Below are 15,938 nucleotides of genomic sequence, written 5' to 3'. Positions count from 1 at the left end.
ACGTGTTAGCGCGTGAAATGAGCTTTCCAAAAAGGTATAGCATGACCCGATGCGACGAGTAAAACTAGAACTACGCGCTCTCAGCGCCAACTAGCGAAAATACCGCAAGACCTAATATGTTTAAAGATAGTACTAATCACCCGTTCTTGCCAGGATATCAGCTGATTTTAAAAAATTACTAAATTGGTTTCCTAAGGGAGTAGTATGGTAAAAAATTTTCAAAACATCGAAAAAAAAATGTGTGCTGATTTACTAGAAACCTTCCTTTGACTCAGATGGTAACAGAGAGTTTTTAAAAACGAGATCCGCCGCAAGGTGCCATGCGCTCGAATCGCACAGTTGGCTATCTTTAAACTCGTTTTTCTTGAAACAGTGTTTTTTGAACTGGTACTCACGATTCCAGCCAATCTCCTTGGCCAATTTGTCTAATTTTTTTGGAATTTTCAGAAAAGACTTGGCAATTCTAACCTATAATCATCATTGTTAATAGATATTTGACAACATTATGACACAAGTAGTAACAAAAATGCAAGCAAAAAAAAAAAAAAACAAAAACAGTTTCATTAATGTTATTTTGCAATTGTTTCGGTCGAAGGTTATTAGATAGCTATTCATATGTACTCTACAATATATTTTAACCCGTTCGTTTCAGATCATCCACAATGGTGAAATCGTTTGTACCACTTTTAAAAATGGCATCTTCCGTCCTCAAGCAATTTTTTCTCTGTACTATATTACTTGTAGAATAATATATGAAAAACCAAAACTCTCAAATAATTTTGTTTTGAAAAAAAAATATAATAATAATAATAATAAGGATACAGTTAAGTAAACAGAGAGAAAAATGTCGAACTTCCAAAATTATCCGAAAATGTATGCAAAAATGTATCCAAGTTCGGTTGAAACCCCTATGGTAATAATTATTAACAATTTACAAGGTTGCCAAGCCTGTCAGTATTTATAAATATTTATTCGATCGTTTGAACAAATATGATTCAAACCAAAATCAAATTAAAATCAAAACCAAAACATTTTAGTAAATTATTTCAACAACCAAATCTTTCATCGACTGAAGATCCGAGCCTCAATAAGCAAATTAGAAATTAATTCCAAAAGTTTGCTGAGCATTGCGATTTAGCTCAACTTTCCCCTCACGCAAACTTTTATACGCTGATACTCGTAGCATTCGCCATAAAACAAACTCCTATAATGATAAAATGTGAAACTGTGACTTTTATATACTTATAATTTTGTAAATTAATTTATATTTTATTTAAATAAAAATAAAATCTGTAAAGAGACTTTGCCAAAATGGTGTTCTGAAATTTTTGCGCCCTAGACAATTGATTAACTTGCCTACTTTGCAGAGCAAGTTCCAAACTAAATAGCCTAAAAATATTTAACAAACTAATGATATTCTATGCTGTGTCAAGGCCAGATATGCGACCACTTTTATTAAGTTTCACTTTGTTTGTGATTTCTGAGCGCAAAGTACTTTCGATCCCGGAAAAGCAAAATTTTAATAAAAATAAATGAAATTAAAAGCCTTAGTTATGACCACATAGTCGACTCGGTCTGGCCAAAAACTGGAAAACACAGAAAAGTTATTGAGCATAACCGAAACAGTTGGAAGAATCTCTAAATGCACCATTGAATGAGAACAGCAGCACGTGGGCTCTTATGAAGATGCACTCTGATAAGTATTTACGGTCTGAATCGCAGTGATCTAGTATGAGCTGCAGCTGCCATCAATCAATATATGTACATATGTCAGTATGTATACGAGCCACCAAAGTGAATTTGGCATAGTTTTAATGTTTATTTTTCCATTCGGCGTCTACTAAACAGCATGCTTTCAGACATTATTATTAATTACATATTTATGTAGTTTGGCGCGTGCTGCATTTTTTCGCCACTACAACAAACAGACATGAAAGTGCAACAGATTAGAACGTTTACAATTTTCCTCCAGTGGTGAAATACGAACAATCGCAATTAAAAATCACATTATTTTGAGTAATTAGGCATACGAACATGCCATAAAAGCCACTGAAACACACACTTTAAGCGAAAATGCATAAAGAGCAATGGGTAAAACATGCGTGTGGATCTGCAGTTTAAAATATTGCACATTAGTAGAGGAAGAAGTTTATGAAGAGAAATGTGCGGTGGCTGAACACTTTTGACAGCGAAACTTCCCCCATGCAGTTTACTTGATACACAGAAAGAAATTTGAAATATTTTTTGTTGATGCTAAAAAATTGGTAATTATATCTAATATACAGTATGTCAAGAAACTCTTTACACCCCGACAAAAAAACATATCTTTTCACTTTGCATGCAAAAATAACTCCTTTAGTTTTTTTTTTTCTCCATGTTTTTTAATGCAGAACTATTATTTAGAAAATTTTAAATTAGTATGTGCAAAAATAAAAACAATACAATGAAAGAGAAAATTTTAAAGCAACAAAATATGAGTTTACACATTTTTGACACTGTCAAGAAACTCTTCATACAAAGTACTTAAGCTACAGTTTAATTAATATATTTAACAACTTACTATCTTAAACTAATTTTAATATTCAGTATGACCCCCCTTAGCTTCAACTACGAGCCTAGTGCAATTTTACATGCAACTGACCAACTTATGTAGGTCATATTGCAACGTAATTTTATGTCACTCTTCCAGTACTGCTGCCTTTAAGGAGGCGCGGTTTTTGAGCTGTCTCTTTGCCCATTTTTTCTTCAGATAAACCCACAAATTTTCAATGGGGTTCATGTCGGGGCTCTGAGGAGGTGTACCTTTTGGCAATTATAAAGGAGCCATGTGCGCACAGTGAGCTCCTTATATTTGGGGTCATTGTCCTAATAACATTTAGATTTTGGCTTATTATCGACAATAAATTTTCTATAAATAATTCTATTTTATTTCAAATCTGACATTTTTTCTCTACAAAATCACCTCTCCACGGTTTTCGTGTACACTCACAGATACGGCTAATAATAACATGACAGCTTGACACGACTGATGCATGATCTGTCAAAAAAGGCTATTGAAATACCTCGACATGGATTACACTTTATTTTCAAAATTTTCATATTCGCATATTCTTTGCTGTTGCCATAACATAAAGATGTTTTGACAGGAGACAAGCTTCAAAAAATAGCTGGTATACATAGAAATGGCAAATCGATCTCTGTTTTTGTTAAGTTTTATTAGTTTTTGTTGAAAACACTATTTTTATCACAAAGTCATTCATAAAAAGTTGTTTTTTCTGACCTTCCCGCCTTTTTAGTTTCCAACGGAATTTCAGTATTTCTTCCAAGGGACCTTTTCTTATTACAATTTCGTATATCAAAGTCTATTCCAAGTCTGTATATTTATTGGTGGTGATATAGACCCAATTTTTGAGTGTAATATTGTCTTATTCATTTATACTAAGTGCACTTGATTTTTCAATTTTTATTATATTCTACTGCACGTAGTTTGTCTTTAAATAAAAGTTTTTCTAAGTGTATTTCTGCGCTTCTTAGATTTTTCATTTCACCAACAACTGATGGAAAAGCTTAGTAGCATTATCAAACTCACAGCTTCAAATTTTTGCACGAATTTTCCATCTTACCACAGACATGATACAATGCAACGTGATCCATGAAACCTTAAGTGGAGTATAAAATAGTTTCACACTCTGTAGAGCATATCAGTAGCACTTCTTAAGCCACACCGCAGTGATGGCATTTAAGTCATAAAAACTTATCAATAATTATAGCGGACACTAAGCAACTACTTCCAATACAGCCGATCACAAGGACACATATAAGTATACACGCAGAAGGACACAAAGAGTGAATGCTCATCCGTTTTCCATGTGCATTTCCAAAGAGTTAAAGCAGGCCCAGCAAAGACACACACAACCATGCTAAGCCACTCCTTTTGGCTGATGACATCGCTTTTCCTCCTTTCGTGTACCTTCCGTAATGTGACAGCGCGTACAGCCAACGGATCGACGGCTCAACAGCTAGCCGCGGGTCAGACTAAAGAAGAAGACAACACAAGCCCGCCAGCCAGCTCCGGTGCCAGTAGCTCACTTGCATTCTGGGGTGACCTCTCACAAGCATACAGAATATATAAGCAATGCGCGCAGGATAACATTTCCGTGTGTCTGCAGGTAAAACTATTGACGGGGTTGCAGCGTATGCTTCGCACCGCAAAAGTTCTCAAAATAATAGACGGCGTGCAATTTGTCAGAAGCTATGATGATGGTGGAGCCAACGGAAACACAGTGAATTCAGCGAGTTTCACAAATGAAAAGGAGTTGGAAGCGGTGTTGCCACGTGGTACTGCTTCTAAGGAGCAGGCCTTGCACAATATGATTTCACGAGAATTTTCAAATATGCTGCAGAATTTCACCTTGCAGGTATATTATTATCTTTCCTTATTTTTTTAGCAAGATCTTATTGAATTCAATTCCGTAATAAGGTGAAATTGCCAAATATTCATGAGTCGATAGAAGACAACAATGATATTGAAACGGAAAGTCGGAAGAAAAAAGATAAAAAAGGAGGCGGCGGAGCTTATATAATGATTCCACTGCTACTCGGCGGCACATTCATACCGATCGCCTATGGAGCTCTGGCCATGCTGGCAGGCAAAGCCTTAATAGTTTCGAAGCTGGCACTGGTTCTCGCTTCGATAATTGGCATTAAGAAGTTACTCAGCAGTAATAACAAGGAATCGCATGAAGTTGTCGTCTCGTCCGGTGGCCATTCCGGTTGGGGGCGAGACATGGACCTGGCATACAACGGCTGGAAACCGGGCAAGGAGCATACAAAGACAATGTAGAGTAGTTAGTGAAATGAATGGTAAGCGTTCAATAACTGAATGCAGTGACAGCTGGACCAAAGATGTTGACAACGAAAGCTAGTTAAATACTTTATTTATTTTCGTACTTAATAATTTTAAATCCAGAACTATGACGGTAAAATATGTGTGTTAAGTTTTCGCCTTAGCTATTTAGTTTAAATAACATTTATATTATTATTATATAAGTTCATATTGAAAATAAAAACAAAAGTTGTTTCAAAAAGTCCATTATTCATTGTTATGACTTCATTAATAGGATTTAGGCCCCCGGTAATCTTCCATCTAAGACAAAGCGTATTAACTGATTTGTTTTCTCTTTTTCAAAACGACTTTTTGCGACTAATAAATTAAAGCAAGCATTACATTAACAAAATATTTCTAAATTAATTTACTGTCATTGGTGTGCCTTATACATATATCTAGCTCTGTAATGCACTCATAAAAATGCAATGAAAGGCAAAACGCCTGGATTCACATCTAAATCAAACAAGACCACGTTTTCGATGTTTTCTGTTGTCTTTCACTTTTATCGAAGTGATACTCTATACAAATTTTGTAAAGAGGAAATATTTGATTGATTATTTTTTTTTTTTTTGTTTTGTTTTTTTGAATTGAAGAGGCTCCCAAACAACTTTACGGATTTGGAAAATTTGTTTACCGTTGGGAAGCTACACTATGTGTGGTGAAGGATACATTATATTTTCAAAAAAGTTGTAGATCCTTACAAAAACATCAATAATATGACCCAAGGTTTAAAAAATGCCTCATATTTCTTTATTTATATGTATGCATATGGGAAATACCTTTCTAATAATTGTGTATTTTTGCCTACAATGGATTAATAAAGAAGCTCCTCTTCTCAGTCTATAGCATTAATGCTTACAAAGCGACCTTTAGTTCCAATCAAGCGTTTACCTACCTGTGTTATCAATTAAAATGTCTCTAAATACCATAAGATACATCGATCAAGAGCTGGGCATGAGTCATCGGAATGACCACCGTTATAAAAAAAAAAATACCGCAAGACTTTTTTGACAACCTATTATGTTTTTCCATTTTTTTACTAAAAAAATTCAGATGCCGCCACATACCCCGAAGCCATAACATTACTCGTACCGTGGCAATGCATTTTTTCCTTGCGACTCTTCATTGATCTTTCTCCACACTTTTCGTGATCTTGTTGAACCAAATATATTAAATTTTGATTCGTCGGTGAACACAATGTTTTTCCAAAAGCAATACGGCTTGTTAAAGCATTGTTTATCAGCCGCCGATCTCTTCTTTTTATTAACCTTACATATGTATGGCTTACGACGAGCGATTCTTCTATGATAACCAGCACTATTCCATACATTCCCTACTGTTTGGGGATTTTTGTATACATTTCGAAAATGGATAAACACATATTTCTGATCATTTTAACAAAATAATTTAAATTTCAAGTGTGCTTAAATCGGCTGGTAATAGCAGCAAAATCAATTTCCGCAATCACCATACATTAATCCTATTCAAAATATCTGGAACTTTTTGGAAAATCATATTCGAAATTGAGTGGGGAGCATACATCGATGTCTAGAGGCAATAATAGCGACAAATTGTAGGTCAAAGCCTGCTAAAACTTATGTAATTACTTTTGAATTATATAAATAATCATGGGTATACGTAAGCCTTTTTGATATAAATTAGGCACATTTTCAGCTTTAGCATTATTTGTTTTTATTTGTGTAAAAAAAAATATTTTGATATGCTATATATAATATTAAATATGCATATTTTGAAATGGATAGAAAAAAGACACCAAATTTATTCATTTTGAAACAAATAAACGTGTCGTAATTTAATAGAACTAGCCGTGCGATTCTGTACTGTGATACAATATCAAGTCTCTAAATTTGACAGAGACAATTTTTGAGACTTGAGACGATTTTGCTATTCTGTAAGTGATAGTCACAAACTCTATTACATTTCATTATTCAGAGATGTTTTTACACTTGAATGAAAATAAATATATCGATAACAAATATTGAATTTTCTATAACATAGTCAAAACATATAATTATCAATAAAAAATAAAAATATATGTTGACCTTGTTTCATAATATTAACGAAATTTATGTAAAATTTATTTATTTTTAACCTTTTCGTGTTTGAGTTGCTTACAAAATATAAAAAAACGACAATCGATTAATATCTATGTTGATCTCTATTCAGTATATTCAAAATGGCAGACAAGAGTTCTTTTAGGTTTTGTGACTTGCTAACTACCAGGTCTCAAATTTGAGGCAATATTTTGAGACTAAAGCTAGAGACTGTTTAGTGAATAGTAACTAGTCACAAATTGAGATTTTACCACAAAATGTCTCAAATAGAGACTAGAGACTGGTTACAGAATCCCGCTATAGGTGTATGTAAACTCTATTGGTCCACTGTATTTCATATAGATCTATATGAAACGTTAAAGAATATGTTACCAATAAAAAGCGTCTTAACTAAAACTTAAACCATTCGGAGTAAAAATTTTAATATTAAAATTTCCACTAAAGGCGTTAAATCATATTGTAAATATTGTGCAGCAGATATAGTATTATTTATAGCATATGCTTATGCTATTTGCCGAACGAACTGTTGTCGCGTGAAACTAATTTTACAAAAGTATTTTAATTACTTGAATACTAATGCACTTCTCAATAATTCAAAAAACGACCACCTCTTGGCGTGTGATTTCTTTTTGACTGCGAACGCGCTCGGTGGTGGCGTTTGCATTTCATTTTCTTAAGCTCACACTTTTACGAAAATACTCAAAATTACCTAAAAAACTTCGCAGTCACCGAGATTATTTTGCCACAATATTTACCACTACAACAACAAGAATTTATTACATTTTTTCAAGTACGTGAGCAATTAAAATGATAAACTTTTTAACAAAATTCACTTTCTATCGAAATGAAATCGAAAAAATACCCATTAAACAACAAAAGAAACAACATATAAATTACACAAAATGAAGCGTGGTAAAAAGACAGCAGCGCTGGCCGACGAACCTCTCGGTATATTTACCTATTTGGTCGAGGCATTGGGGCACATGTTGAGGAATGAGCTGGATCATTACTGTCGTGGGTGCCATTGTAGTGATAGCAAAAGAGTTTCATGTGGATGCGTTAAACAGTTACGATTTATTTACTTTGCATTTCGGTATTCGATATTTTCACTTTTGACTCACTGACGGAAATAATAATGAGGTGTGGCGTTGCCAAATGTTTACCGATTAGCACCTAAGTCCACTACCGGCACTCAGCAAAATACAAACAAACATTCAGATATTTGCATATACATAAATATTTAGGCATGCGCATAGTGAAGAAGTGTGAAAATTATCTGTTTGCACAGTTAGCTGCTACTCAAGGCACGATACACAAACAAATTAACGTGGGAGATCATTTCGCCTAGTGGCAACATTGTGCTATTTGCAAATTAAATACATATATTAATGACATGTATTATTTAAAATTGTTTCTAGAGGAAATATTTTTATTTTTATATATAATTATATTGCTAAATATTCACTAAATTGACAAACATAATCAATTTGAATTTTCTCTCTTTTCTCTTTGTGTCGCAAACCCGTATTTCGCATTCCTTTGCCAACGTTTCCGCCTGAGCTTTCGGTTTAAGTCAGTTTTCTGTGCCATTACTGTAGCTCACTGTCTTTTACTAAGCCCAAGCGTACAGTTTAATTGATTAAATATAATATGTTGATGTCGTATTTAAAGTGATAACGTTCAACTCACTGGCGAGCTTACGCATGTCTTCCAAAAATATTATAGTATACTTCCATATACAACTATTTAATATGGATAAATTTTTTACTCGTTATGTACACATTTCTTTATGTAATAATTCAAATTTGCATTTGTAGGAAAGCCTACACGTTAGGGTCTTAAAATCATAATTCATTAGTATAATTAGGAAAAGAATGGAAATTTTACAATCCAGTGTAATGTCGAAGTCTTCGAATCAGCCACTTTATGTAACACTTTAACGCCGTTTTTGTGGAAACTGCTGAAGAGGATGGTACTAGAAGACTATCACACATATCCACTTGAAATACTATAACTTCATTATCTTGTACATTAGGTACGAATTGTTTGCTTTTGCAATTTTTTTACCAACAACTTACGACCTCCTAATTTGAAACATTATCAATTAAAAATTAAATTTTTAAAATGTTAATTGCAGAAGTCTGTATTTTCTTATTTCTGTATTCCCCAACTCACACAAAAAGTTGTTTTCTGAATAAAATATGTATTTTGAAAGTCCCCAAAATGTAGTCACCAGTAAACATACATTTGTATGTTTTCAAATGATGATACTAAAAGTTATATCTTTAACGAAAGTTTTTTTTTTAATTAACCTAGGGAAATAAGAGGTTTATTTTTTTTTGCAATTACACATATTTTTAAGCAATTATGCGGGGTAACCAATTAAACGTGTTCAGTTAAACGAAGAAATTTATACATATTTGTAAGCAATATGTCAGATGATTGAAATGAACAGGAAAATCAATTAATCGAGATCAATTAAGCATAACCACACAAACACCAGAATTAAATTCGACGAAAACCAAGAAAAAACGTCTACTTCGGTTAAACCGAAACTATAATTATAAATAGCAACAAAAAATTCCATACAAGATCTTAATTTGAGCGGTAGTTTTATATGACAGTTGATAATTTTTACGGAGATTTAATCAGTGCCTGGAACCATAATCTAACTCAAATTGTCTGAAGATATCTTGTCAAATGAAAAAGGTTTCCATATAAGGATTGCGATCGCGCAATTTGTATGCAAGCTATTTGTTTAAACATCCTATATCGATGGTGCCGTCAAATGTGCAGCTTATTTAGGGGAAAAGGGCGTGTAAAAATGTACGGACTAATAAGTCTATTACCCTGCATTTCTAAAACATTTAAAAAGGGGTTACTATCAAAGATGACTCCTTTCCACCACGATATTAATATAAAACCACCGCACCAATTCGGTTTTCGTGCTAAACATTGCACTTGAGCAAGTAAATAGAATTAGCAACGAAATCAAGAAAGCATTCGGGCACAGAGAGTACTGTTCAGCTTTTTTTCTTGATGTAGCTCAGGCGTTCGATAAGGTCTGGCATGAAGGCCTTTTATGGAAAATCAAAAACGTTTTACCTAACGAATTGCATAAAACTTTGTAGTCATATTGAAGAAGCAGGAAATTTACAGTTAAAGTAGCAGACTTAATATCAAAAGAACGAGCAATAAGAGATGGTGTACCTCAGGGTATCGTGCCCTGTACATAATATATACAGCAAACATTCCAATAGCTATTAACGTATTGACATCTACTTTCGCGTAATAAATGCCCCATCAGAGCATCAAGGGTACAGGTGTTAGAGCAGCACTTAACATTTGTCGAAGAATGGATAGCCAACTGATGAACGTATCAGACAGTTAAAATGCCCTAGTACTCCAAGTATCTTGGGATTCACCTGAATTGAAGGCTCACGTGGCGAAAACATATAGAAGTAAAATAACTTGCATGAAGTTAAGAGCAGCAAATTTAAATTGGCTTTTTAACAAAAGTTCTAAACTTAGCCTACACAACAAAGTGCTGTTATACAATGCAACCATAAAGCCGATTTGGATGTATGGCATTCAACTGTGGGGTACGACCTGTGCAACCAACATTTATTTAATAGAAAGGTTCCAATCTAAAATTCTTAGAACAATCACGAGTTCACCATGTGCACCATGGTGCATGCGTAATGAAAACATTCATAAAGATCTTGATATTTCTATGATAAAGAAGGGGATATATTTCTAAACCTCGCGATTATCCAAACCCATTGGTAAATTCGTGAAATCAAACACGTTTAAAAGAAGTGATTTAATTTAAAATATATTTAAGATTTGAATACTTATTGTTAGACTTTACCAAGCAGATCCAATAAATAAAGAAATATTGAAAAAATATATATACTATAATTGTGACCAAAAAGTATCCGGAAATTGTAGATAAAACGCAAAATATTTAATTTTTCATTAATAATTATTTCGTCGCCTTCAGAATATTACCCACCAGCTGTAATATACTTATGCAAACATTTTTCCAGTCCTCGAAACATTTATCAAAGGCACTTTTTGAGAAGGCCTACAGTGACTGTACACGGGTTCGATTCCAATGATTGTTGACTTGTTTGCATGTGAAACTCATATCCCATGTCGTACGATCAAGCATGTCCAAAGAGACCTGTATACGGTACTATTTTTGAAAAAAAATGCAACTTTATCAGGACGAGTCAAGAAAGAAGGCGTGAGAAAGCAATGTACATCAAAACATAACGTACGGACGAATGCCTCAAAGAATTATTCAAAATGACAAAATTGTGATTTCGGATATAGCTGCCATTCTAGGGATCCCAAAAGTACGGATAGTATTTGGAATGCGAAAGCTCACAGGCGGAAGAACATATCGCGCCTCATATTAACGGAAACAAAGACAAAATTGTATGACATTTGCCTCTAATTCCATACACTTCCTCGGCATCATCCGGGTCTGCTCTGCGCTAATGAAAATTTTACATACTGTCATTTCTAGAATTTACTAAACCAACATGTTTCTTTCCCCAAATACTACAAACTTACCTTGCTGATTTAATATTATATTTTAATATTTTCAAATTTAGATTCTTTTGTTTTACAATTCTATTTAGACATTACAGTAGTCAACCCAAACAAAAAGGCAAAAGCAGTCTTTTTTAAAATGACAATTTTTTCTTAAGGGTTATGAAACTGTTAATACACATAGAACCCCGTTATATGTACATATATGTTGCAATACTATGCCCATCCGCTGTTTCTTCATTAACACCTCGCTTTAATTATGTAACAGTCACAACAACAAGCACCGCTTCTGCAAAGAAAACATAATTCCTATTTATCTCACTTTTCATTCGCGACGGATTGACATTACCACTGACTTTTCACTTTTTAATAACTGGTATGCAAATGAGGCTTTATTTACTTTATCTAATTTGTTGTTGTTTTGGCAACAACTCGCAACATTTACATATAGGAAAATATTGACATTAGAAACGCTAAACGGCAAAGCGACTGCAATTAAGCGAACTCGTCGGCAAAGCTGGAGCGAGAAAAGCTGCTGTATGAAGCTGCAAGCAAATAAATAGATAAGTAGCTGCAATTATGTAAAGACACGAGTGGATGTGTATGCCACTATATTTGTATACACGATTGTATTAATTTCACAACTAAGTGACTACTTTTGTGTGAGCAAATATTTAATTGTAAAAATTTACCGATTCAAATGGTATGCAGGCACTTTCTTCTGATGACAAAGTTGCAGCCAAAGCAACAACTCCAAAACAGCAACAACAAATACAATGGTACTATACGCGTCTAGTTATCGCTTACTTATGTCAACAATTTTATTGTTGGCAGTAAAAGTGCTCGCATGAAAGCAAACTAAATTAAGTAGCGAATAAAACTGACACGCAGCTACATTAGTTGACGACATTAGCGAGTCGCAATCGTTAGAGACGCTGCCGCGCATCGAGGTAGCGGCTATTCCAGGCGACCGGATAAGACCACATGAACTTGGCAGCAGCTGCCGCTGTTCGATCGCTTCGCTGCCAATGCGGTAGTGCAAAAAGTGAAGTGAAACTTTTTCTTTCTGTTGCCACACGCTCGCTTCAAAGGCATAAATTTTCTACTTAACTCTAATTTCATTGCCACACACACACGCCTCCAACCGATTGTGCGTTTGCCTTGGCTTATTGTTAGTGGGAATAATGCAGACAGTAAAAACTTTTTAAAATACATTTTTTATACCTCCGTTCTAAGGAATGCTCGAATAACAATAATATGCCCGTACAATTTTTCAAATCGTAGAATGAAGAGTTAGATAAAACTTAGGCAGTCATCGAATTTTTACGCGGGAGCTTACAAATATACCAGGAATTACATCAATATATATCGGACAGACAAATTATGCAAATCCATTTTTGGCATAAATGTGAACAACTTTTGCTTTAAACGGTGAGACCAGCCTTGAATCATGCAAACAGGCACTTTATTCTGACAATAAGACTTTAAAAAGTATTTATATGTATATAATACTGTGGTCAAAAAGTTCAGTGAAATTGTGACTTAAAGATCCCAGGCATCAGGACTATCTCTGACTTAAACATGTTTTTGTCAATAACAAAAAGTGAATTTTTCGATTCTCATAACACAGTACAACAGCTAATCCGGGGGGTGAGAAATTCCAAGTCAGGGTGATGGTATTAGGTCAGTACAGAAAAACCCTCAAAGGGTTTGGCGTTCGTATGTGTCAGTTTTTTATGATCTTTTGAATTTTTTCCTTATTTCCCATTTTTTTCCATCTTAACAAATTAATTTTTTCCAATCAGGCGTACTAAATGGTCCAGATATACGAAAGCTGATTAAAAGTGACGCATTCAACAATATTTTGATTGATATATATTAAATGCATGGCAGGCAATGAAAGAAGTAATAGAAGGCTTGTTGGGATGTTTCTGTCGCAAGGATGTTAAGATTCTCGGATTCTTTTTTTTTTTTTTTTTTTTTGTAAGCGAAAAAACATCAAAATAAGGAAAAACGGAGTCATAAGGACATAAAAAATAATCTGACACATCCGAACGCTAAACCCTTTGATGGTTTTACTATACTGACCTAGTACCATCACCCTGACTTGGAATTTCTCACCCCCCAGACAATAATCCCAAAAATTGTCCACAGTGTAATGGTTGACTTCTTGTTATTCAGCAAACTCAAACGGGCAATGCCCAGATATCATTTTAATAGAGGTGATATAAACCCGAATAGAGACTATACCGAAAAAAGGTCATTCTGACTGTTTTGAAAATTATAAAAGTGATTTGGAAGCATAAGTAAAGACATAGTTTTTTATTAAAAAATTACCCTTATTTTTTGATCACAGTAGTACATATAAATGCAAAATGGCAGTTCCTAGGTCACCTTTGGAATCTACTTTTTCAAGAGGCCCTAGAAATGTTTATTACCACATACGTACCTTAGGATACGCCTTATAGAGGTTTTCCAGATTCACGGTGTGTATAGCAAGGTTGGCAGCATTAGAGTAAACGATTAGTAATAGTAAACGCCATAAAAAAAATTACAGAAGTCATTATATTTGCTAAAATATGAAGTCGCACATGTTACGGCAGTTTTAAGTACACATGTACACATCTACATATGTATGTACATTAGTACACATGTCGTAAGAAAACACTGAGCATGCGCAGCTAACCCCTGACGGTGAACATTTTTTCACAGCTAACCCAAGTGGAGCCACAGCTTCGCCTGCTATAATATATCACTTTTAACTATTTATTCAACTTTGGCGGCTTCCTCGGTAATAGGCACCGAAAAGAAACTACGTACATTCAAAAATACATAAATATAAATAACATGTTAACCCATGTACAACATTGTGGTCTCTTTAAATAATTTGTATTCTCTTCAAAAACGTCTGAACGATATGCAAACGAGTTTCCAAATGAGCTGGATGAAAGAGAACGCGCACCATGATTATCAAGTTCAGAGCGGCCGAGCACAAATGTAGATGCCACTTTTTCACACTTGGCTCCATGCCCATGTATATTGAGTACACTGTCAGTGAATTGCGATGGACAGTGCATTATTTAACAGGAATATTACTTTATTATTTAATTTTACTATGAAATAAAACTGGGAACGCTTTGTTCTAATTTTAAAATTCCTTATTTTCTTAAAAATCTATGTCGTTCCACTGAAAGTAGTCCCCTATTGGGGCCAACACTTGTCCTAACCCTTTTACCAATCCTTGAAACAGTTGTTAAAATCAATTTCAATAACCTTATATACGCGCGATTCACGTTTAATGTTTTCAATTGACTCAAAACGGTTTCCCAGGAGTGGTCGTTTGAGATTGCTGAACAGCCAGAAATCACAAGGAGCTAAATCAGGCGAATACGGTGGTTGTGAAATGATCTTGGTTGACAGTTTGGCTGCTCGGAAAGAATTCGGAGTACACCACGTCTCGCCCTCGTGTTTTTTCGGCTTCGACTTACCTTTGCCATGATATTGTCGTCTGTTTCCGGGTCCTACGCATAGATTCAAGACTCATCGCCAGTAATAAGACGTTTCATGACATGCTGATAGTCGCATAGCATTGTTTCACAGACGTTAACGCGACCTTGTTTTTCGAAAAAAATTAGTATTCCTGCTGTCACTCTTCTTTTGCAGGAATACTTGTTTCCGACAAACAATTATCACCAAAAGCCAATTCCAACATACTGTATGTTTCAGAACCAGAAATTTGAGTCCGCATACACAATTTAGTTGCTTAGAACTTCTTTGTTGAATTATATCACTCATCGTAAAAATCGCCTTATGTATTTTATGTACTTCAGAGTTCAAATGGTTACCTTTCACTTTCCGAACTAAGCTGAGCTGTCCTCTTCATACTTCTGTTATGGGAGCCGGTGGGCATTAGTGATGATACACAAAAACAGTGCAAGGAAGTACGCATGCAAAAGACGCTGGACGCTGTATACCTCCATTCGGCCTTATTTAGAATTAGAGCTAGAAAAATCAAAAGTAGATATCAAATCTCTCTTAAAGTTCGCAAAAAGCGTTGACGTCCTGTACGACGGATACTTCAATTCAAATTAAACTGAACCTCCATCTGACATTACCAAGGACTATTAGGTCCATATATGACATGACAGCCGGCCATTATAACCTAACCTAACCTTATTCTGCACCGAAATTATTCAAATTTGAGAAAATTTTAGTGATTTTAGATGTTCAGTTGAATAATTCAGTACTTACTTTGCTTACTATGGCACATACTGCCTTTCAATTGAAGTTGCCTTCGTGACTTTCTTAGCACGGTTGCAAGAGCACAAACCGACATAAGAGCAGTAAAGTCACTGCACTTTACAGACTCTGAGAGATGTGAAGCAAATTATTAACTCACACTGAAGTTGACAATA

The 15,938-nt window shown here is 34.6% G+C and overlaps 1 protein-coding gene across 1 annotated transcript; it reads left to right on the top strand.

Moving 5' to 3' along the window:
• Positions 1–3,708: 3,708 nt before the first annotated feature.
• LOC108974015 lies at positions 3,709–4,845 on the top strand. The gene is made up of 2 exons (XM_018941586.1): positions 3,709–4,418; positions 4,481–4,845. The coding sequence occupies exons 1-2, from the start codon at positions 3,918–3,920 to the stop codon at positions 4,841–4,843; spliced, it is 864 nt and encodes a 287-aa protein (XP_018797131.1). The 5' UTR covers positions 3,709–3,917; the 3' UTR covers positions 4,844–4,845.
• Positions 4,846–15,938: the final 11,093 nt, after the last annotated feature.

Source organism: Bactrocera latifrons, unplaced genomic scaffold (genome assembly GCF_001853355.1).
Source record: "Bactrocera latifrons isolate USDA-ARS-PBARC rearing strain unplaced genomic scaffold, ASM185335v1 scaffold_52, whole genome shotgun sequence".
Taxonomy (NCBI): domain Eukaryota; kingdom Metazoa; phylum Arthropoda; class Insecta; order Diptera; family Tephritidae; genus Bactrocera; species Bactrocera latifrons.
This window is presented reverse-complemented; position numbering and strand designations above follow the sequence as displayed.